This window comes from Colias philodice, chromosome 13 (assembly GCF_061535455.1).
Source record: "Colias philodice isolate Cphi_HAF_F1 chromosome 13, ilColPhil1 Martin Lab GWU primary, whole genome shotgun sequence".
Lineage (NCBI taxonomy): Eukaryota > Metazoa > Arthropoda > Insecta > Lepidoptera > Pieridae > Colias > Colias philodice.
Window position 1 is genome coordinate 10076935 of NC_143098.1, and position 24116 is coordinate 10101050.

Here is a 24116-nt window from a genome sequence, read left to right on the forward strand (position 1 = left end):
AAAAAATATTTATTTAAATATGCTTTCAAATAACATTAATAACCAAGAATATAGTACATTGTTAAACGAATATTTGTTTTTAATACAATCACAGAACGGCTCAGCCGATCTGAATGAAATTTGATCTTGAAGAAAATTCTGTTCTTTAAGATTTTTATTAAAAAGGCCACCAACTTTTGAAGGAAGTAACTTCTTTGGTAAAGTAAGGAATAAAACGCAATATATTTATAAAAATATTTAATTCGATCAATTAATTATTATTACAATGAAACCGTATTACAAATACTTACCTACAAATAAAAATGCAAAATAACACTATATAAACACAGATAATTAATTAAGTATATTATAAATGACACATGTATAAAATATTACAAGAAACTTAAAATATGAAGTAGAAAAATAAAAATGTGTATTCTATTATAGAATGGGGAAACCTCGTCATGATAAATTGCTCCCTAAAATTAAAATAAGGACTTAATTTTAAATCATTTTAAAAAATCTTGCAAAATTTTCTGTTAAATAAAAAACTAAATTATTATGAAAACTGTTGACTTCAATAAATTTCATCATTCTGACGTAATATATTGGGGAATATTAATATGTTTATCTATCGAATGTGTGTTCTTAAATCTATATATTAATTGTATGTAATAAGGTACTACGAATTAACGAACCAAGCCAAGAAAAGCCAAGAGAAGCCAAGAAAATCGGGAAAACTTGGAGCGAGATCAAAAGGGAAGCTCTCGATAGACACACCTTGCGGAACATAAGTCAAGTAAGTCAATTAACGAACACTTGTATTTTGACAATTATATCAATGATACCGTATTATGTAGCAATCTAATAAGTATTTTGAATTTTTTCCTACCACATTTAAAACACAATCTTCTTATATATAAAAATGAATCGCAAAATGTGTTGGTAAGCGCATAACTCGAGAACGGCTGAACCAATTTCGATAATTCTTTTTTTATTATATTCCTTGAAGTACGAGGATGGTTCTTATGTAGAGAAAACGTAAATATTATGTACCACGGGCGAAGCCGGGGCGGACCGCTAGTAATGAATAAAACTCTTTTCAAATCCCTTACCTGTAATTTCCAAACAATACTCGAGTACAAACACAAGAAGATACTAAGACATTATATTACATTTAAAATAACTATTGAGCTTGCGTAGAATCCTCTACTTTGACCAGCTGGTCGTCTCTCTGATGGAGGTAGCTGGTTTCTGGAGTAGTGCTTTGACTGAAGCTGGATGGTTGGTACGAACTTGGCTGATAGGTCGCTCTGTTGTATCTATCTTGGCTGTCTAGTTTTGTTACCCCGCTGAAATAAAAGGGAATCAAAATAAGAAATAATTTAGATATTGGAATGGAAAAGGTCTACGTAAGGGAAAAAAAATGTGTGCGTGTACTAGTGTACACACGTAAGAAGTGAAACTTCTTTATAACCTTATTTTTCAAAAAATAATTTACTATATGCAACTTTACAGACATACGTCGAATCACGCGTGGTAGGGATGACGCGGAAAAATGTCACGCGTAACGAAAAAATAACACTAAATTTTTTTCAAATCCCGATAAATAAGTTTCACTTCAAAAACTAAGGGTTATTGTATCCAAAATTATACTATAATCTAGTATTACCTATAGTATACGTGTATGGTACATATACATAGTATAATATGTTACATTTTCAGAATCGAAACTAACTCAAGGCCCAAGGGTACTTTTAATGAGAATCAAGAGAGCACTAGTTTTCCACAAAGCCTTAGGTAGTTGCCTAAGTTGCTGTTGTTAAGTCCGGGTTGATTCGATTGTTTGAGTATAGAAAAAATTGTTTGGGATTCGAACCCTCGTCTTCCGCCTTACCAGGGCGAAGCCTAGCAGGATCACGGGTGGTCAGCAGGCTGTAAGGCGGACGATAGGGGTTCGAATCCCGCCTCGTGATCGAATGCTTTTATTAATTATTTATTGTATTTGACTGTTATAAAATTCAAGAAATAATTTTTTAAAGATACTACATAACTACATATATAATAATCTAATTAGTCATATTATGATAGAATGAATATAATATCATTGCTAATCAATGCTTTCCCAGAAATCACACGTGATACTGTACCTATCTAGGTAAGTATTACAGTATTAGGTTATTTTTTTATTCAGTTTTGAAGATAAAAAGATTAGTCAGCCTGGAATAATGAATGCAAAATTGAAAGTCAAAAATCGGCAAGAAACTCGGTAGTAACTAACCATTTTAACACGAATTTTACTGAAAATTAAACACGAAAATTTTCCTAAAACTTTTTTTGTCATTTCATAGGTAATTACTAATTTCTAGTGTCGTTTTTCGTTTTATTTACATTTTTATTGTAATTCCAGCATTTTTTTTTTCATTTACCCTATAAAAATCTTCAAACACAACATTCTAAGCTTCCAGAAGCATTTACCTCTCGTCCCTATAAGGTCGGCGTTCTCCTACATTCATGATAGACTGACCATAGACCACATCTTGGTAACCAAAACTCGATCCATAGGGGTCTTTGCCAAAGTTACCAGTGTAGGAACTGGAATATTTCATTCCGCAATGTTAATGTGAATAAATAAAGAATACGAATGAATATTCTACAGTAAAAAGCTAAAGCTTTATTGAATTTATAATGATTATTCATTATCTTTAAGCCGAAAGCTAAGCCAGTTTTAATGGGTATGTTAGGCGAACTTTTTGTATTTAGCTCTACCTTCTGAATACTTTATCTTTACTTTCTATAATAAGATTCACTCAATACATGCACACGACAATGTTATGTTTATTCGGAAGAGTCAGCAAAAAAGCTATTGAGCGGATAGCCATGAAAAGCTAGCATGAAAGCATTAGTCCAGCTGACGTTTGTGACTTTTTCATGCAAAAACGAAGGTTTCGCTAAAGATATGTATTGTAATCTAGATTAGCATATAGGCTACTTTTACCCGTATACCAAGCAAGTAACGCCAGAGACTAGAATTAAATAGAGACAATTACAGCAAGCGTGGTGGATCAACTTTTACCCCATAGGAGACCCGTGTCCCAGCAGTGGGAACATATATGGCCTGATGATGATAATACTAACCTTTCATCCCTATAAGGTCGTCGTTCACCAACATTGCGCCAACCACTCTGACCGTAACCATCCTGATAACCGACCGCGCGGTACGGGTCCCGGGAACCCGTGGCGTAACCGGAGTAACCGCTGGAGTAACTGTTGGAGTAACCACCGGAGTAAGTGGGGTTGCTTTGGTAGCCAACGTTCTGCCAACTGGATGATTGCGGTCTGAAAATATAAGTTAGAATTTATGGTTTGGCTATAGATTTCTTTTTACTTTCCAACAAAATCCTATCCTATCCTATCCTATCCTACTAATCCTACTAATATTATAAATGCGAAAGTTTGTGAGGATGGATGTGTATGTGTATGTTTGTTACTCTTTCACGCAAAAAAACAGCCGTATAGTCTGAAGTAGCACACAGGCTTTTTAACCAGGTATCACGCGAGTGATTTCAGAGTTTCAGATAGTAGGTATTATAATATTTAAATAATACGTTTTTACATGTTTATTATCTGTATGTGTAAAGACGATGTCACTCGTTGAAGAACAAAATATATTATGAACAAATGTGAACTATTGATTTTTTTATGTACATACATGAATATAAATAGGCCACATTTGAGAGGCAACAAGATGAAAGATAATTTTATCCGTACTATACTTAAGCATACCTAGCATAATCCCTCTGCGTCCACGCCGTGGAGTCAGGTCTACCTGACGCGAAGTAGTACCCTCTACCACCAGCATCCCAGCCTGCTTGACCACGGTATGTTTCGTCCCATGGTCTGAAACTGTATTAGACTTCAAATAGGAGATCAATCCATTAAATGTATGAAAGAAGCGGGCATGAATTCTAAGCGTTTTTCTAAATTAATATCATAATGCACAAAAATGGAAGGTTTGATTTGTTGCTTGTGGCTTTTATATTTTAACCAGAAAAACAACTCTATTGATTTTTTTTTAATATTAGTAAGTGACCTCTCTACCGTTTCATTTCTGAATCTGCTCTGATGAAATTTTGTTTAGATGTGGTGGTAAATAATTTCATTATATTGTATTTTTACGATTCAAAGCTCTTCTGAGGTACAGTCACGAGCAATAATATATGCCTAGGGGGCGATGTGCAAAAATATCTGTATTCCATTGAAAAGTTACATTTGGGGTTGCATTTTTTAGAGGACGCAATTTTATTTTTTTGATGTGTAGGGGTGGTCAGTGTGAAGCTATCACCAAGTTTGTGGGGTCGCCACCCTTGTCCCACGGCCGCCATCTTGAAAATAGCGGTTGATATGGTTTTTACGATATATCTCTTAAACTATTTATTTGATAAAAAAAATTTGTTTACATTATTTGTTGCAAATTAAATACTCTACAACTTTGATCCTGCAACTTTTTGTCGTAGAACTATAAATAAAAAAGTTATAAGCGAAAATGTTTAGAAATTAGAGATATTTATATTTCTCAATAAAACTTTTTTTTATAATTTTACGTAGAAATGATATTTGACCATTTTTGTAGATTGTTTTTCGAGGAACAACTTTTATATACAACATTTTTTCATTAAGTAAATAGCTAAGATTTTACAGCGCTCCGAAGTGAGTACTATTTTTCAGTACTCTTAACTATACAGTATACATATATTATGTGTGTACTAATAATAATTTGTCATCAGTAATTGTTTTTAATATTTTTAATAATTAATAATTAATTTTGCAATATTATTAATAATTAATTATTGACTGAACTGACTTGAAGTCTGGAAGCGCGTTTTTTTTACGTCGAAAAGCAGGGCTGAAAATGTTCTGCAGTGTGCTTCCATTGTTCTGGAGTCTGGGAAAAGAGCCAATAGCCATTATATGTATAGTTAGGAGTACTGAAAAATAGTACTCACTTCAGAGCGCTGTAAAACCTTAGCTATTGACGTAATGAAAAAATGTTGTAAGTATATAAAAGTTGTTCCTCGAAAAACAATCTACAAAAATGGTCTGATATCATTTCTTCGTAAAATGATAAAAAAAAGTTTTATTGAAAAATATAAAAAGCTCTAATTTCTGAACGTTTTCGCTTATAACTTTTTTATTTATAGTTCTACGACAAAAAGTTACTGGACAAAAGTTGTAGAAAATTTAATTTGCAACAAATAATGCTAACAATTTTTTTTATCAGATAAATAGTTTAAGAGATATATCGTAAAAACCATTTCAACCGCTATTTTCAAGATGGCGGCCGTGGGACAAGGGTGGCAACCCCACAATCTTGGTTTTAGCTACTCGCTGACCCCCCCTACACATCAAAAACATAAAATTGCGTCCTCTAAAAACTGCAAGGTTAGGCCTAAAAAATGTAACATTTCAATGGAGTACTGTCACTAGAACAAATTCAATAATATCTGTCTGCCCGTATACAGCAAAAATATCTGACATTAGTAGGCAGCATAATAAAGTGGCATCAAAATTATGTGACGAAAATGTACAGCAAATAATTGTGATAACCTCTCACAGCATAAATATGTGACGTCACCTAGGAGGCAATAATATCTGACACGATTATATTTTCAGTTTAATATAAAATTAATACAAAACAAATAAATATTATTTTACGTTATTTATTGTATGCATACTAAATTTATGTCTAGATATATGATATTATATCACGATTCACGATCAAATTGAAATATTCACTAAGTGGGTTGATATTTTTTATCTGCGGCTAACATGTCACATTTAGAATTTCTTTTGTTGTGTTTGACGTTAGACGGCGTTTGACTTAATAAATATATACCTATGTCGCAGTCATCTGGTTGAATGTGCTATTTGATTGAATGACTAGCGCGTTCATTGAATGGCGACATTTATTTAATGACTAAAGGACAACTCGTCAATTTCTAAACGTCATTTAGCACAGTAGTCGTTGGTCTAGATATGGTGGTTTGGTTGAGTTCGTTATAATTTTTAACTACACAAAAATAGGCGCCAGCGCTGCTCGCAACCGTCTTCTTGTAGATAGTGTAAATTCTCAGCAACTTTTGTTATTCAATGAACGCACTAGTCATTCAACAATATGCCGAGCCTTATATCCGTTAGGGGCTATGTTATAATCCGCTAACTAGTTGGACGTTGAGTGACGGTTGTAAAATCAACGTTCGGCCTAGTCATTCAATTGAATGTCGTCATTCAATGATCGCGTTAGACATATAACCTCGCTCTATGTTATAATATATCAAACATGTCATGGACGGTAACCTATTAAAAACTCGAATTTCTATTACCCGAATCTTAAAATCCCGAAAACGGTTGTTAGAACTTTTAAAAGACAGATGTTATGAATGACAACTTTTTAAAATTCCTTTTTTAATTTCCCAGATGAATCAATTTCCAGATACACCAAAACCAGATTTTTAAAAAGTATTTTTTTGTTTCCCGTATTCTCATAATCCAGATATAGTTATACCAGATTCTCAGAATACTTTTTTTTGTTTCCCATAGTACCATTTTCCAAATAAACTATTACCAACTTTTCATAATCTTTTTATTTGGTTCCCATATAATCGTATAGCAGATAAACTATTGCCAGATTTTCATAATCTCTTTATTTGTTTCCCATACAATCGTGATTATACCTTTACTATTGCCTAAAAATAAACATTACCAGTAAGTAAATTGTTTTACTTGTCCATTACAGAAAGGTTTAAGTATCAAATTCGACTCAGTAGGTTAGGTTAGGTTTGAACCGTGACCCTCACGCACGAGCCGAGCGAGCGAAGCGAGCGTGCCGCGGCAGCGGCCGGCGAGTGCCAGAACCGACTCGCTATTGTTTTACTTGCCCATTACAGAAAGGTTTAAGTGTCAAATTCGACTCAGTAGGTTAGGTTAGGTTTGAACCGCGACCCTCACGCACGAGCCGAGCGAGCGAAGCGAGCGTGCCGCGGCAGCGGCCGGCGAGTGCCAGAACCGACTCGCTATTGTTTTACTTGCCCATTACAGAAAGGTTTAAGTGTCAAATTCGACTCAGTAGGTTAGGTTAGGTTTGAACCGTGACCCTCACGCACGAGCCGAGCGAGCGAAGCGAGCGTGCCGCGGCAGCGGCCGGCGAGTGCCAGAACCGACTCGCTATTGTTTTACTTGCCCATTACAGAAAGGTTTAAGTGTCAAATTCGACTCAGTAGGTTAGGTTAGGTTTGAACTGCGACCCTCACGCACGAGCCGAGCAAGCGAAGCGAGCCTGCCGCGGCAGCGGCCGGCGAGTGCCAGAACCGACTCGCTATTGTTTTACTTGCCCAACAGAAAGGATTAAGTGTTAAAATCTATTCAGTAGGATAGGTTAGGTTCGTGCTGCGACCCCCTGGAAGGATTTCGTTTTTCTGGATATCGTTTATTTGAATTTCAAAAATCTGGACATTGTTTGTCTGGATATCAATCAACTGTATTTCAAAAATTTGTGTTTTAAAAATCTGGCTTTCGTGCATATGGATTACGGTCATCTGGATTTTGTGCATTTAGATTTCGTATGTCTGGAACTCATTCGTCTGGATTGTAAAACGTCGTACAAATGAAGAAATGGGCAAATGAAATTTGGAGTTGCGATTATATGGCAAACAAAACTTCGAAATTTTAAAATTCGGGGTTATGAAAAAAATTCCAAACGTTTTCTGGATTATGATATTCGGAATATTAAAATTCGAGATTAAGATAGGTAACCGTCATGGACGCCAGATATTATTGCCACCTAGTTGATCTATACATATAATAAAATCGTAGGAAAGTCAAAACTGTACATTGAATATTTTTTTAAAAGAATACATAATCCATGATCTATAATCGATATAGAAGCCAAAAACATAGTTTTTAGAATTTTTGTCTGTTTGTCTGTTTGTCGGTTTGTCTGTTTGTCTGTTTGTCTGTATGTTTGTCCAGGCTAATCTCAGAAAGTACTGCACGGATTTACTTCAAATTTTGCATGAATATTACTAACAGGTCGGGTCAGGCTGTTATATACATATTATCATGCTATCACCTTCGGGGGAGGAGCTGTGAACCTTTATTTTTCTTACGTATTCCGTGTACTACGACAGCGTACAATATAAAGACTCATGTTTAAATGTTGTTTTTGAGTAAGCCATGCTATTGTCTACCTTTACACTATAAAAACTACATCATTTAAGTAATTTTGGCAGAGAAACAGTATAATGAATCTTAGTAGTATAAAGACAAATTTAAAACAGCGCCATCTATGAGATTTCATTAAAATTAAATCAATTTACATAATATTAACGCTTCTTGGAAATTCATAATTTAAATATTATGATGTTGGTGAGTTTGTTTTTTTTTTAAAGTTAAATAAATAATTCATATCTTCCCAGAGTAAATTTCAGGTGCGCTTATATTTCATGTGAATATACTAAATTTTTATAAGTGAGGGTAGATGTTTATTATTTGATGTTAGTTACAGTTATACGTGGGCCACACTGAAAGTTTTGCGTTACTCATAAATAAAACAAGTTATTTGTCTAATATTATATTTACTACTTTTAAAAGTATTCTCCGTTACGTTTAAAATACTTTTTCATCCGTTCAAATCATTTCTGGAAACATGAGGACCATTGGTCCGAGGGTATGTTTTCTACGTGCTGTTTGAAAGCAATCACGGCCTCTTTTGGCCACGTAAATGTCGAACCACTCATTGAATCTTAGATTTTTGGGAAAACGAAAAATCGCACGGTGCTAGGTGAGGACTGCGTGCGGCATGGGTCACGTGCTCTTTGTTTTCAGAAGCCAAAAATGACTTTGTTTTGTTCGCGGTGTGCGCCGAAGCACTGTCATGGTGCAACAATACGCGACTTCTAGGTCGGTTTTCCCTTATTTTTTCTAAGACATTGGGCAAACAAATAGTGGTGTACCACTCAGCATTAACAGTATTTTGTTGCTCAAGTGGGATAGTGCAGACAGGATTCGTCTTAGAGAAAAAAAATGCAATCATTTGTTTGCCGACCCTTCTCGCCTGCCTCAATTTTGTTGGTTTTCTGTCACTTTCAAACACCCACAAAGAATATTGGTGCTTTCTTTCTGGAATATAACAATATATTCATGTTTCATATTCTTTCACGATATTATACACAGCATTAGAATGCCCGTGATTGTACTTTAATAGGATTTCTTTACACCAATCTACTCGATGTCGTTTTGGTTTGGCTCATACCAATCCTCAAATGTCCTCGAATCTCCTCATAAGTGATATGACATTTTTCTTAAATTAGTCGTCTGACGGTAGCCATATTTTCCTCCATGATCGCAGTTGAAGGTCGACCTTCACGAATTTCATCATGGAGAGAAACTCGGCCGCGATGAAATTCAGTATATCAATGCCTTACAGTGCTCAAATGAGGTGCTTCCCTCCCAAAAGTATTTTGAAGTCGAGCAGTGCAAGCTTTCGGAGAAAGCGAACTTTTAAAATCATAAAAAAATCATCGCCCTAAAATTGTTTCGTGTTAGTACCATTTTTGCTACGGACAACGAACTTCAACTTGAGATAAAAAACAATTGACAAGCGCTACCCGCCAAATTATTTTTTTCTTCAACTAATGAGACTTCATTTGTTAAAAAAATATAACATTCGAAATTCAAACATTTATGGGTGGCCAGAAACGCAAAACTTTTAGTGTGAACTAGGTATAGGTAATAGACGTAGTATATTACTCTTTGGGTAATAGTAGATAACAGTGATTGTGTTCATTGGTTACATTTTTAAAAATCTTCGGCTTTTTTTAATTTTCGCCTTCTTGCGTTCCCACAAAAGGTAAGTTATAGCTTTTATATTTATTGTTTATTATAATTATATAGTTAGACTCATGTTTTTAATTAGTTAAAGTTATGACAAAATAAGAAAATGATGAAATTTTATTTTTATCATGTACATATAACTTTTACAAGACTATATTATACGCCCAAAGAAGGTCACTTTAGTTCTTGATAAAACTTTATTTGTTAGTAGCTTTTTATTAAAATTAGGTACACTTATCTTTTGATTTTTTTTTATTTACAGATTCAATGTTCATAAAAATTGACGATTTGCGTGAGGATGTAGTGGAAATTAGTAACCTTGCGCGTGGTCAATCAATATTCAATACATATTATAATAAAATTCTAGAAAAGTGATGTCTGTACAATGAAAATATGTAAAAAAAATAGCAGGGGTTATTATTAAATCGATCTCAAACCCAAAACTGTAGTTATAATTTTTTTTGTCTGTTTGTCTGTATGTTTGTGCACGCTAATCTCAGAAACGACTTATCCGATTTAGATGCGGTTTTCACTAATATATTGTGGTAATCTTCATTTAACATTAAGTGTTTATTTCATGTTAATCGGTCTGTAAATAAAAAAGTTATGACCATTTAAGTATTCACGGCGAACATTTGCAAAGGCATTCTATTGTACACTATACAGTGTACGATAAAACGTAAGTTATCTGTTATACGCTACAGTAATTATTCCTTATAAATGTCCAGGTGATCATATCGAAAGTCCCCAAGGGTGGGGGGGTAAGCTGAGGTAGTAGGGGGTCAAATTAGAATTATGCTTACTTCTAGGTAAATTTTATACATAAAATGTCCTTTAAATTATGTCGTATTATATTTTTAACCCCTTTTAACCATTTTTAACCATCAAAAAGATGGGTGATAAGTGTTTGACCGCTATGTTTGTCTGTTTGTGCCACCGTAGCTCGCTAACAGGTAATACGAATTAGATGCGTGTTAGGCAGCATATTTTCCGACGCTGGTTCTTAGATAAAGTGTATCAAAATCGGTTCATCCATTTATTATACCTAGGTATATAGAGGTAAAAGTGGGAATGTGGGAAAAATATTAGTTATATTTTTATCCAATTCGGTTTATCCATTTATTAGATTACAGCGGTGAAAGTGGGAATGAACAATAATCGAATGTGGTCAAATAATATACTCAAGCGGCATATCAAAATATAAAAGAGCAACGTGTTTTATCGAAATCGGTTCATCCGTTTATTACATTTAGGGGTGACAGTGGTTAGATAAATAAACCAAATGGAGCATCAAACGACAGGATATGACGTGTACATATAGGTATAATTAGATAATATGGTTTACATCAAAATCGGTTCTGCCATTTACTAGGTGTGGAAAGAGAAGGGTTGAAAGTCTGTGAAAGAAGAGGGGGATATGGGAGCGAGAGGATAGCCACACCCTGGAAATTTTGAACTCTACTCAAAGCCACATAGGCCTGCCTGGCTCTTGGCAATTTTTTTTCCTAAAGATACCACTTCTTTTGCCACTGTGATCCATTTCAATTTGTGCACGGTTACGGCCCAACTTAAAAGATGTCAAGGAGCAACAAACTTATAGATATCAATATGATGTAGGAATGTAATATGGAGGTAGAGGTAGGTCTCGCTCACTTGAAAATATCACATGAAAATAAGAAACCGAAGTTAAAAATTTAAAAATTAAAAAGAAAAACCCAACGCAACGAAGGAAAAGGAATAAATAATAATTTTACAAACTTCCCGACGATCTTTAAAATTAAGTACCATTATAAAAAAAATATAATTGTATATGATATGATAATGATGGTATGGCAGCCCCGATGACTTTGTTTTTTTTTATTTTTATAAATATTTAAAATGGTATTTATTTTTAAAGATCTTCGGGAAGTTTGTAAAATTAGTGAAACTTTTATTACATCGTCTCAAACTTTTTGGTCTGTGTAGCGCATGTCGCGTGACGGTCGGTTGCCGAGTAGGTATAAAGCAGTGTTCGGAGTCATTATCGTACAAATACGATAATTTTGTGCCTAAGTTTCACTTTTACCGTGGTTTCATAAAACCACACAACATTTTTTCCTTTTTCTATGCACTTTTCTTCGTTGCGTTGAGTTTTTTTTTTATTTAATTTTTATTGCACGGTCTAAACGGTTTAGTTACTACGGCGTGAGACAGGAAAGATCTGAGCGCTGAGACAAACGTCAAAACGCAAAGGAATAGAATCCGCTATCGATACTAATTATTGTCTTAAGCGTATGATGTTTTGATAAGGATTTGTTCACCTTACCAACGACGACGACGACCACGAACAAAATTTTCATCCAGTCGTAATTTAACAAAATTGTGCAAAACACAATTAAAAATAAATTATTAAAATTTCCTGTCGTTCTGGTGATTGGAATTTTTATTTTTGAGATCAACGAATGAAAAAATAGATTTTTCGTAGAAACGGTTATATATATTGTCAAAAACATCCATACAAGGAAGGAATTTATTTTTATTTTTTAGCTCAGTTTAGTAATAAATTTTACTAACAGTTCGTTTAATTATTTATGGTAGTACGTGTTTATTCAATAAAAGTTAAGTAGTAACTACCTACTATGCAGTCACTATTCCACGCGGACGAAGTCGCGGGCACAGCTAGTGTCACATATTTATGCTCTTTGTGAGGAATCAAGGCAAAATACAGAAATATGAAATTGTGCCAGATATTATTGCCTCCTCCTACATATTCGTCACATAATTTTGATGCCACTTTATTATGCTGCCTACTAATGTCAGATATTTTTGCTGTATACGGGCAGACAGATATTATTGAACTCGTTCTTGTGACAGATATTTTTGCTAATCTGCAAATAGTAATATATTTATGCTTCTGACTGTACCTAATCCTAATCTAATAACATAAATAATGTTTGAGTTTCAAATAGTAATATGTTATTATAGTATACAAGTGTTTATGGGCGGTGGTGACCACTTAACATCAGGTGGCCCACCTGCTCCTTTGCTTGCTCTGACATAAAAAAAAAATAATCAAGAACCATTCTACTCGTAGTAGAACAAAAACTGTTAAAGAGTTCATCAACCATCATTACTTTCCCAGTTACAGGTTCATGTTGGGTTCATGTATCGAATTAATTACTGTCACAATTATGACAGATTAATTTTTTGTTTTAAAAATTCTTAACCGTTAATTTTTGTTGACTGAAGATCAAGACATGCATTTAATTTTAATAATCAATAGAGTAGTTATCTATTTATAAGAATGTATGATACGCACAACATCAAAATAAGTTGGACAGCGACGAAAAAAAAACAAAAATAATGCCTTCTTCAGAAATTACAAAGCCGTTAGTATTGTTAAAAAGTTACCGTTAATATTTTTAAATAGATGATAAAAACTAATGACTAAAAAGTTAAAGAATTTTTGAAACAAATAACCGTTACAATAACCGTTTGTTTTAGTAATTAAAATGTATTTAAATGTAGAGCTTTAAATAACCTACTGATAAATACGATTACGTCGTTTTATGAGTATTTGTTTTATTTTTGAAGTGAAACTTCTTTATCGGGGTTGGAAAAAAATTTAGTGTAACATTTTTTCGTTACGCGTGACATTTTTTCGTTACGCGCCATCTTTTTCTTATCCCTATCATGCGTGATTCGACGTATTTCTGTAAAGTTGCATATAGTCAATTATTTTTTGAAAAATAAGGTCATAAAGATGTTTCACTTCTTACGTGTGTACACTAGTACACGCACACATTTTTTTTTATCAAATATCGATCACTCAAAAACATTTCCCGCCATAACCTTCAATTTTTTTATTGCGCCATTACATACAGACTATAGCAGTCGACAGTTACAATGCCAATTCAATAAAACAATTTTCATTATCTGTTACATCCCATAAAGTGTATTGACATTTGGCTTATAGAATTTCAGGTGAAAGCGTGAACAAATTACTGAAAATGGGTAGTATTGTATTGTCCAATAATTGCTGCGTAACGGTAGCCTTTTCGATAGAATTATTTGTATGTAACATTTGATAGAGGCCTTGACTTCCGTTATGACAGTTTTGGCTTTGTGAGTATGTATTTACTAATAGCGGTAAATAAAACCAGCTATGTGTCATTTGTTACTGTGAAATGGGGGATGAATAAATGGAAAATTATTGCCACAGTAGAAATAGTTACTTGGTATTGGGAACATCTACGACAACGAGAGTTACTCGCGCGCAGAGCTTATACAAAGTACATGAAACTTTTAAGATCAGATACTTAAGAACAGAACTGATACTTTAGTGCTAGACCCAGGTACTCAGGTAGTAGGTAAAACTAGATTCACAGAAAATCAAAGTACCAAAATTATATGGAAACACTTTTTTACTTTCAAGTCCAAACAAATGTTAAATTAACAACAACTTACAACTTGCTAACAACAAATTAAAAAAGCTTACCTATCATGCGGTCCACCACCAGTTCCTGGGCCATATCCTCCATAACCATCATCATAAGCGCCTCTATCATATCTATCGTCATAATACGGTCGTCGATATCCAGAATAGCCATATCGTCCATAGTCATCATAACGATCTGGGTAAGGGTTTCTTTCATACAACGGTCGGCGAGGATAGGGTTCGTCATATCTATCTCTATCCCTTAAGAACCTGTCATAATAATCTGGGCTGTATCTATCCCTGTCGTCGTATCTATTTCTGTGTTTGTTCCTCGGTCTGTCCCGTCCTCTGTCTCTGTCTTTCTCATCGTGGTCCCTATGCTTATCGTCACTTTGATCGTCTGTCTCATTTTTGCTGCTACGTCTATCACTATAGCGTTTGTCATCGTCATCATCGTTTCTGTTCCTGTCATATCTACTGCCGTGTGTCGGTTTGTTTGATCTTCTGTCATCAGAATCATCATCATCATCATCGTCACATCGGCCGCATCTTGATGGTCTGTCGTCTCTGTCGTAGGGTCGGCCGTAGCCGTAACGTTCGTAATAACTTCTTACTGATCGGATTTGGTTTGACGGTAGAAGTACTGAGGATAAAATGGATTCATTGTCGCCTTCTGATTCTGCAGTTGTTAATACAGCAGCTGCTACGAGTAATACCTGGGAATAATATAAAAAAAAAAACATTAACTTACAATATTATAATGTCTTGGCTTCAGTGATTGTTCGAGTTTGTTTCCATGAACTTTTAATACTCTAGGTAGTACATTTTCTTATAATTTGTGAAACAATGCGTATTATTTTTTATTTAATGTCTCGCTTAGCACGTATTTATATTAAAAACAAAACATACTTAGCATTCTCCCATGCTATTTTGCTTAATTATTGGCAGTGACCTACATTGATAAGAATTATAACACATTATATTAAAATGTAAATCTCGAAAACAAATCAGAACAGTTACGTGGGTAAAACAATAATTATTATATCAAGGTTTTTATTTGGTGGCGGCCATTTTGCGCCCTATGTGATGTAACACCATGATTGTCTACGGAGGTCAGGCGCAATTGTTTTAGGCATTATTAATTTGCATAGATATGAATCTTTTTTTATAAATTTTATTAATTGACATGTGGGTCAATTACTTTTTTTTACAGAATTGTTGTGTAGTTTTTTCTCGGTTTTGGCCAGTTTTGGCAATGGGTGTTGTTTTGTAGTATTCGTTGATATTATTAATACTTCTTTATTACTGATAAAACAATATTACAGTAAAATGAAACGAAATTCAGTAATCTTTGTAATTAGTCTTTTTCTCCCTTAATTAGCTACATTTTCTCATCTGAATCACATAAGTATGTTACTCATATATGTATATATATAAAATTTAAAAACTAAAATTAAATGAATAAATGTAAAAAATAACAATACAATTTTAAAAATAAACATGCATCTTATAAAATATGCAATCATGATACTCGACTAATTTAGATTAGGAAGATGCGTTTTTGCCATTTGCACAGATCTTAATTCACTGCCGGGTAATTATGATTATTTCCTATACAAAAACCGTTTAAATTATATTATTATATTATGCTTTGCTGTTTTAATGGGAGAAGTTGCCTTGTAGAGTAATTGTATTCTGTAAATTATAATGCATAATAATACACTTGAAACGCAGAGATAACAATGCGATCGTAATCTGCATGGTTTCTAACTATTTATCGGCACACGTGTCAAAAGTGAAACTTCTTTGGCAAGATTCAAAGATACAAAAATCGTCGCCTTACTCCATGTCGTAACGGTATTGCCATGACGCGACCTTGAAATTTTACTCCCAACGCACGCGTCTGAAGAAATCGACAATTAGTTAGACCTAACTGTACATTAAATTTCTGGTTGATATGCAATGTGTTTTTTGTGTTATTATATTTATATTAACGTTTTAAGTTTAACGAAAATGCAAATTAATTTATTTCCACTAAAAGTACTTAACTATAGTTTTTGGAATATTTAATAAGAAATTTAAAATTAAATTATGTAATTAGAGATTATAGATTTATTTTATTATCACAGCAAAAATTATAAATAAGCATTTATTTGTTCATATCTTGATTAGGTACATACTATATTTTCATTAATCTCATTTATCTTGTCAACTTCAGTAATTTCATACTGAATTAGTATTGTGTTTGTATAATCTCCATAATTTTCTACAAACTAACAATAAATCTATGACAATAATAATCAGCATTTCATTTTCAACATTAAGTATATTAGTATTCATAGATTTTAATATAATTCTACATTGTTAATTCTATAAAATAATAAAATAGCACTCACCTTAGTTATCAATCGAATCATCTTCAACAGCCTATGCAGTGCATCCTATGCAATAAAACGCACAAACAAAACCAGTTTTCTATAAATAAAATCCTATAGATCGTGAACAGCCAGCTTTACATTTTTAATCTATAAAAAAAATTTTTAGACGACTATATTTCAATTTTTTAATTTCGAACCGGTGCGGCACGATCAGGCGTCTATGTTGGACTGGTTACAAGTTACGTTGGCGGTTTAAAATAATTATATGGTTGGTTTTTTTGTGTCCATCCGTCCATCTGACTGAGGGCCATATAGCGAACAAGGCTATTGATGGTGCGTGCGAAGATAATGTCCATGGGTTCGTATGGTTTACATTTTGTTTCGCAATTTCCATTTTCGATTGAGATATGTAATTTAAGGTTTTATGCGAATTACGCAAATTACTGGTGCATTTGTGGAAAGAGTACATTTGATTTAAAAATTAAAATAAATAGCTTGGGAAAAATACTTATTATAAGGAACTTATTTATTATGTATCATGTCAAACTACAAATTCCAATTGTTAATTATTAATATTAGGGTCGGTTAATATTACAGTCGAGGAGAATTATGTACCTATATAATATCGACTATATTTTTTTTTATTTTACCCAAAACGTTTTTTGAATTTGAATCATTTTTTTAAATTTAATTACATAAATATCATCTAATCCATTTTTTACATATCTAATATAAATAAATTGAATATCTTTTAAAATCAATACGACTATCATTTTTTTTAAAATTGCTCTATTAGAAACCAACCTACATACCTACAATCCATACTAATATTATAAATGCGAAAGTAACTCTGTCTGTCTGTCTGTTACTCAATCACGCCTAAATTACTAAACCAATTTTCGTGAAATTGGGTATGGAGATAATTTGATACCTGAGAAAGGACATAGGCTACTTTTTATCCCGGGAAAATGACGCAATCCCGGAAATCCCACGGGAACGGGAACTATGCGGGATTTTCTTTGACTGAGCGGGCGAAGCCGCGGGCGGAAAGCTAGTTTCTTATATGTAGTAACAATGCATTTAATCAAAAGCATATCAAAAGTAACATTCATAATTTTTTCTTCAACTTTTTGCGTATAATGTTGATCGAATCTAAATACTATAACTAAACAAATGCATTAAATATGTAGGAAGAGGAAGTGCTATTGTTTTGTTTGTTTGTTTGTTTCCATTATTCTGTTTTATGTAATCCTACTGCAGTTAGGACATAATGACGAATAGGTCCTAGAATTATTGTCCTATAAATGGAAGTGTCACATCATAAAATTACGATTTGGATTTTGGATGAAATCTGGTTCAAATTTCTATCTATCCGTGTACAATGTCCTGGATACTACTTCCGTAAAGGCGCGTGGAAAAAAATATTTTAATCTTCTTTAATATAAAAATGAATCGCAAAATGTGTTGGTAAGCGCATAACTCGAGAACGGCTGAACCGATTACGATAATTCTTTTTTTATTATATTCCTTGAAGTACGAGGATGGTTTTTATGTAGAGAAAACGTAAATATGTACCACGGGCGAAGCCGGGGCGGACCGCTAGTCTAATATATAAAATTCCCGTGTCACAATGTTAGTTACCATACTCCTTCAAAACGGCTGGACCGATTCTCATGAAATTTTCTGTGCATATTGGGTAGGTCTGAGAATCGGCCGCCATCTATTTTTCATACCCCTAAGTGATAAGAGTAAGGCAGAACAACGTTTGCCGGGACAGCTAGAAATAAATATAAGACGTAAGAGATATCATACCAAAGCAAAGTTTATTTTGGTATGATAGTAAATTTGAGATGTTATATCTGAAGCTTTTATTATAGTAGCTATTATGAAGCCGAGATTCACCGCTACCTCATACATAATTAACAATAAATTCCCGTGACGTAATACAATGGAAACTACGATTTATAATCTAGTTGAACCAAAATTGAGGATCAGCGAACCGCATCTGACACGTCATTGTGCGCGTCACCCTTGTTATGCATAATTATTATCACATACCTACACACATAGTTTGTGCTTTATCTGTGTATTTAGTGGATATTTGAAATCTATTATTTATTAATTTCTATGTGAAAACTAACTCTGAATACGTTGTTGTGCCCTATTGCCCCCTTTTCATGATTTCTCTCCATAAGAACCTTGTGCCTTAAAAAGTCGTTAAAAACATCCGAATTGATCGAGCATTTCACGAGTTTTACGATTAACATCAACGTACGTAAAGGAAATTCTGGAAAAACTTATATTTTATCAACTTATTTTTTTATGATTTTTCTTTATATTTTCCAGGTAACTAGGTACAATCAATACAATGCATTTATTATATTCTAATACTAGCTGTTGCGCGCAGCTTCGCTTGCGTGGAAAAGATAAATTTTCATGGTATAAGTTTTAATCCCCATTTACCCCTTTAGGTGATGAATTTTCTAAAATCATTTCTTAGGGGACGCCTACGCTACGTTATGACATCTACCTGCATGCCAAATTTCAGCCCGATACGTCCAGTGGGGGCTGTGCGTTGATAGATCACTATATCAGTCACCTTTGAGTTTATTAATTAATAATCAACATTTATCTGGATCTTATTCAGGCAGACGACGCGGTTGGCGCAGTGGTAAAGTAACTGCCTACTGAGCCGACGGTCCCGGGTTCGATCCCCGGTCAGGGCAAATATTTGTGTGATGAACTCAATTATTTGTTCTTGGGTCTGGGTGTTATTATCTATATATGTATTTATAATATTATATTTATCGTCGCCTAGTACCCACAACACAAGCCTTAATTGAGCTTACTTTGGGACTAGGTCGATTTGTGTAATAATGTCCTATAATATTTATTATTATTATTATATATTATTAAATACTTTTGAAGGCTATTCTGCGATAAGGTACCTACTATAGTTCTAAGTTCGAACAAAGGGAAAATAGTTCAAGGCAACTCTCATCTAATCCTCCATTATTAGTGTCTTAAATTAGTTATACCTACATCCAAAATTATGCATAATGAGCATCCTTTGCAATCCAACATAATATTATTTTATTATCATTAAATGTATTTTTGTACGCAATTCAAGCATATTTCACTGTTACGCGGCAGAGGGCACTATAATCGCTTTCTTCCGGAATATATTATTGTAATAGATTTCCGCCCACGGCTTCGCCCGCGTTTTCAAAGGAAAACCCGCATAATTCCCGTTCCCGTGAGATTTCCGGGATAAAACGCTATCCTTTGTGTTAATCCAAGTTACCCTCTATATGTGTGCTAAATTTCATTGTAATCGGTTCAGTAGTATTTGCGTGAAAGAGTAACAAACACATTCACACAAACACACACACATCCTCACAAACTTTCGCATTTATAATATTAGTAGGACATACCTTTAATATCTTTATAAAAATTCTGCTGGTAACATTTATACAAAACAATAAAAATATACAGTATGTTATTTTCAAAGACTTTAGTCTAACGGAATCTATAAAAAAAATATTAACGAAATAAAAAGTACTTTTTCATTCGTATATTAAGTACCTGAAAGGGCTAAAACGAGGACGATGATGATGGCGATCTTGCTCTACCGTTTATTTTATGTGTGCCTACAATCCATCTCTATGCCAAACTTTTTTCAGATAGATACGATGAACATGAACCATTCTTAGGTGAAATACCTACTTGGGTAATATTAAAAAAAAATCATCGATCTTCCCAACTTTTAATAGAAGATAGTGATTAGTGTGACGTTTTAATATAAAAGGTTAAGTTCATAAATTATTCCTTTGTGACAAGATTGTGATTCGTAACATCGATTTCCCATTAATAGCATATTAAACACTTGACCGTAATTTGAAGCTTACTTATTGAGAAGGTACCTAGCTTTTTCCGCCTATTTTCCCTCTCTTTCTCGTTGTATATATGCTATCTCTCTCGCACACGGCACACCTCCCACCAGGTGGCGCGGCCGGCGCACGATAATGTGCAGGCGCTTGATCTTCTTCATTGGCGTCTAGCTTCCGCCGCGAGAAGGTTGTCTACAAGACTACAACCTTGGTGCTATTAAGTATTAAGTATTGCTTAAAGCAAGTGCTAAAAGTGTTAAAAAGTGTATCCCGTCGGATCGGTACAGTGAGTTATTTTTACATCTATTCTAATAATATTTTACTTAAAAATGAGTAAAAATCTTTAAAGTCAACGGTATAATCGTTGGACTTTATTTAAAATGCTGAGGTTTTTAATGAATCCTTCAGCAATAGTTTATTTTTCAATATGCTTAAATACTTAATAGCATGAATAAAGATATTTAAAATTAACGATACAACCGTTACATTTTACTTGAAATAGTAACTTTTCTTTTGAAATATTTCATTATGCAATATGTACTAATTAATATTTGAATTTTTAATACTGTGAGTAAAGCTATTTTAACGGTGTTACCGTTCGGCTTTACTCGAATCGTTAATATTACTTTTGTGATTATTTGATATGATATATCAAATACCCTCTCTTGTATATAGATATTTTTAATATTTTATTTCATTTTTAATAATGTGTTTTTATTACAAGGGTACAAGTGAATTTTTCGTGGAAAAATTACAATTAATACTTAGTATGGATATGAGCCAACTCAAAGCTTTACAGGCATACAATCCATTGCTACGACTTTATTACATTGTCGTTATCGCTAGGAACGGTTCGGAATTCCTATCATAGTTTATTACTAAAAATTATCGAACGAGATGAGTCAGCTCCAAGAAGTCACGACATGTCAGAACACGTTGTGATATTATTTTATAAATCGTACGGGAGTTACCGCTCAACTGAATAATGATGGAATTCGCTCATGTATAGTAGATACGTACCATGAATGTTCCACACATTCAAAACTATCCGTAGTCTATACGTGTCCTTTTATGAGTATTATTCTGATCCGTTTTTATGTGAAAATAGACATATTACACACGGCTAATTTGATTGAAAATTACGTTTCCTATGTTCAAATGATGCAACTTTTTTGTTAAAACGAGTAAGTACCAAAAATTTTACAATTAAATTCTTTGGTTTACTGAACTTGTGCTGAAAGGGTTATCGTATAATAATTATCGAGATATCTTAATATAATTAATTAGATTTAGATACACTTATTTCAAAGGATTTACAATTCACTTCTAACGTTTTAGAATAATATTATAAACTTGTACACCTTGACAAAAAGTAAAAAATTGCGGGTGAGTGGAGATTATTTTGTGCAATTAAATATTATAACGTCCTACGACGGTATGGTTGCGTTCGTAAGGAATGTTAACGGATATAAAGCAACTAAATGTTACATCGATTGCATGAACAAAAATAAATATGAATCGAAGTTCATTTTAAAATTTAGTGAATTGATTTGAATTATGAATTTATTAAATGTCGCTAACATTGGAAAATAAGTTAAAGGACCTTGTTAATTGCTATATTATTTAAATGATTATTTACTGCTATTTTTCTATTAGCACTAAGGTGTATTCTTGCTCGAAGCAGAATACATAAATGTGGCCACTACTCCTCGCAGGGGTTAGCCAGGTCAAATTCACCCTCGCAGGGTGTCTCTTAAGCATTTTTTGGCAGGCCCTACTTATTTCTAGTTACAAACATCCCTCGCGCAGCTGTCGCTCGCAGGGAAATGGTGCAAATATATATCGGCCCTCGCGGGGCTTTGATTACAATCGTCCCTCACGGAAAAGATGGTGCGAATATATATCAGCCCTCGCGGGGCTTTGATTACAACCGTCCCTCATGGAGAAATGGTGCAAATATATATCAGCCCTCGCGGGGCTTTGATTACAACAGTACCTCACGGAGACATGGTGCAAATATATATCAGCCTTCGCGGGGCTTTGATAACAACCGTCCCCACGGGGAAATGGTGCAAATATATATCAGCCCTCGCGGGGCTTTAATGGCGATTGGTGCAAATATACAAAGGATTGATCATTAAAATGATCATAGATATTTGCTTTTGTCAACGAGGACCCACGAAAGAAGTTTTGGATATGACCGTATCGGATCTTCACTCTTCTAAGGTAGGTAGAAAAAGGTTTTGAAATCTACTTCACAGTGGGCAGTATAGTAAATGACCTAATAAAATACAATAAAGGTTAGATACGTCAAATAATGGGCGCATGAAATTGATACTTCGTATCCTAAAAGTTTACGCTTCAGGAATCAGGAAACCACCATTGGTTTACCAATTATGGAAATTGGAATTGAACAAATTGTACTTACCAATGCAAAGCCTAATCACAACAAAGGAAGGCGAGTCGGATCAAATATCATCTCGCAGATGATTTGTGGCGGTGGTTTCGAGGATTGTCACCAAGCCTTGTGTCAACGGTATGTTTGGTATCGTAATTAAATGGCACTAGCCGACCAATTTTCATATACAAACATCGGAAGAGATTTTTTAATCGCAAAGCGATTGAATGTAACAAATGACGATTGATTACGTATAGTTGACCTCTCATAGGCCTATTTTAGTTGCCCGGTCTTGTAGGCAATTTATTTGACTCGTTTTTCAACCCATTTGACCTCATTATTGCACCCATGAGATTTTTCTTCGGGGCTCAAACAATAAATCGCTGAGGGATTAGGATAATCGTTTGTTAGACAAGTTTTTTGTCATCCCACCAGGATTATTATATTGTATAATAAAGTTATATACAACTATTAACGTAAAACGTTTAAGTACTCAACGAATGCTGAGAATACTGACTGTTGAGTTACATAGGATAGAGGATAAATAACGGAAAGTCAATCTTTCCAAACAAAAGCCTCTTATTATTAGATATTACTTGGAACCCCTACCCTTAACGAGAAAGCTCTGCCAAATGACTTCTCATTTCTTTGCTTTGAGGGGGGGGGGGGGCAATAAATGAAATGTACAGGCTATACGGCTTTTAAAATATAAGTCTGGTAATCGAACTAAACTTTGCTGGTTTAGTTCTTGCTATATCGCTATCCGTGCCTGCTTCTCGTGTTTACGGGTGAATTAAGTTTATCAATAGTCATAAATGCAATGCTATTCAGAGGATATACTGCATTTAAAACATGACAAAGTCTGGTAAGCGAACTAAACTTTGCTAGTTTAGTTCTTGCTATATCGCTGTCCGTGGCTGCCTCGCGTGTTTACGGATGAATAAAGTAATGTCCTGTCTTCGCATCCACAGCTAACTGTCCTATACTGTCATAATCTTAACACAGATTCATTCGACATAGCTCCCCACGAGCTCAGTTCTTCATTTTTGCACTCGCACAACTGTGGACAACACAAGAGCAATGCCTCCATTGGTAGCAGTCACAATCAAGGGATAACTAACCTTAGGCTAGCCATATTACGGATGTTGGAACAACCGACTATA

At 34.1% G+C, this 24116-nt stretch overlaps 2 protein-coding genes across 3 annotated transcripts in view; one reads left to right on the top strand and one right to left on the bottom strand.

The window, feature by feature from the left end:
* Positions 1-24116, top strand: part of Cdk12 (Cyclin-dependent kinase 12) — a 220360-nt gene that overhangs the window by 78190 nt on the left and 118054 nt on the right. The window lies entirely within an intron of this gene.
* On the bottom strand, positions 896-16956 carry LOC149483619 (uncharacterized). 2 transcript variants are annotated; one of them, XM_089702775.1, is made up of 6 exons: positions 16684-16956; positions 14348-15003; positions 3766-3885; positions 3118-3318; positions 2458-2574; positions 896-1331 (listed from the first exon to the last, which is right to left on the bottom strand). In XM_089702775.1, exons 1-6 carry the CDS (start codon positions 16702-16704, stop codon positions 1166-1168), a joined length of 1281 nt encoding a protein of 426 aa, XP_089558901.1. In that variant the 5' UTR covers positions 16705-16956; the 3' UTR covers positions 896-1165. The 2 variants fall into 2 exon arrangements, with proteins under 2 accessions (XP_089558901.1, XP_089558902.1); XM_089702776.1 differs by lacking the exon at positions 2458-2574 and having other exon boundaries at positions 899-1331; positions 16684-16953.

Bases quoted from the DNA above. Each gene is read 5' to 3' on its own strand.
- LOC149483619 (XM_089702775.1), bottom strand. From the start codon at position 16,704: ATGATTCGATTGATAACTAAG. The intron at 3,886-14,347 runs GTAAGCTTTTTT...AGTCTAATACAG, and splicing joins GGTGGTGGACCGCATGATAG to TTTCAGACCATGGGACGAAA. The intron at 3,319-3,765 runs GTATGCTTAAGT...TTATATTTTCAG, and splicing joins ACGCAGAGGGATTATGCTAG to ACCGCAATCATCCAGTTGGC.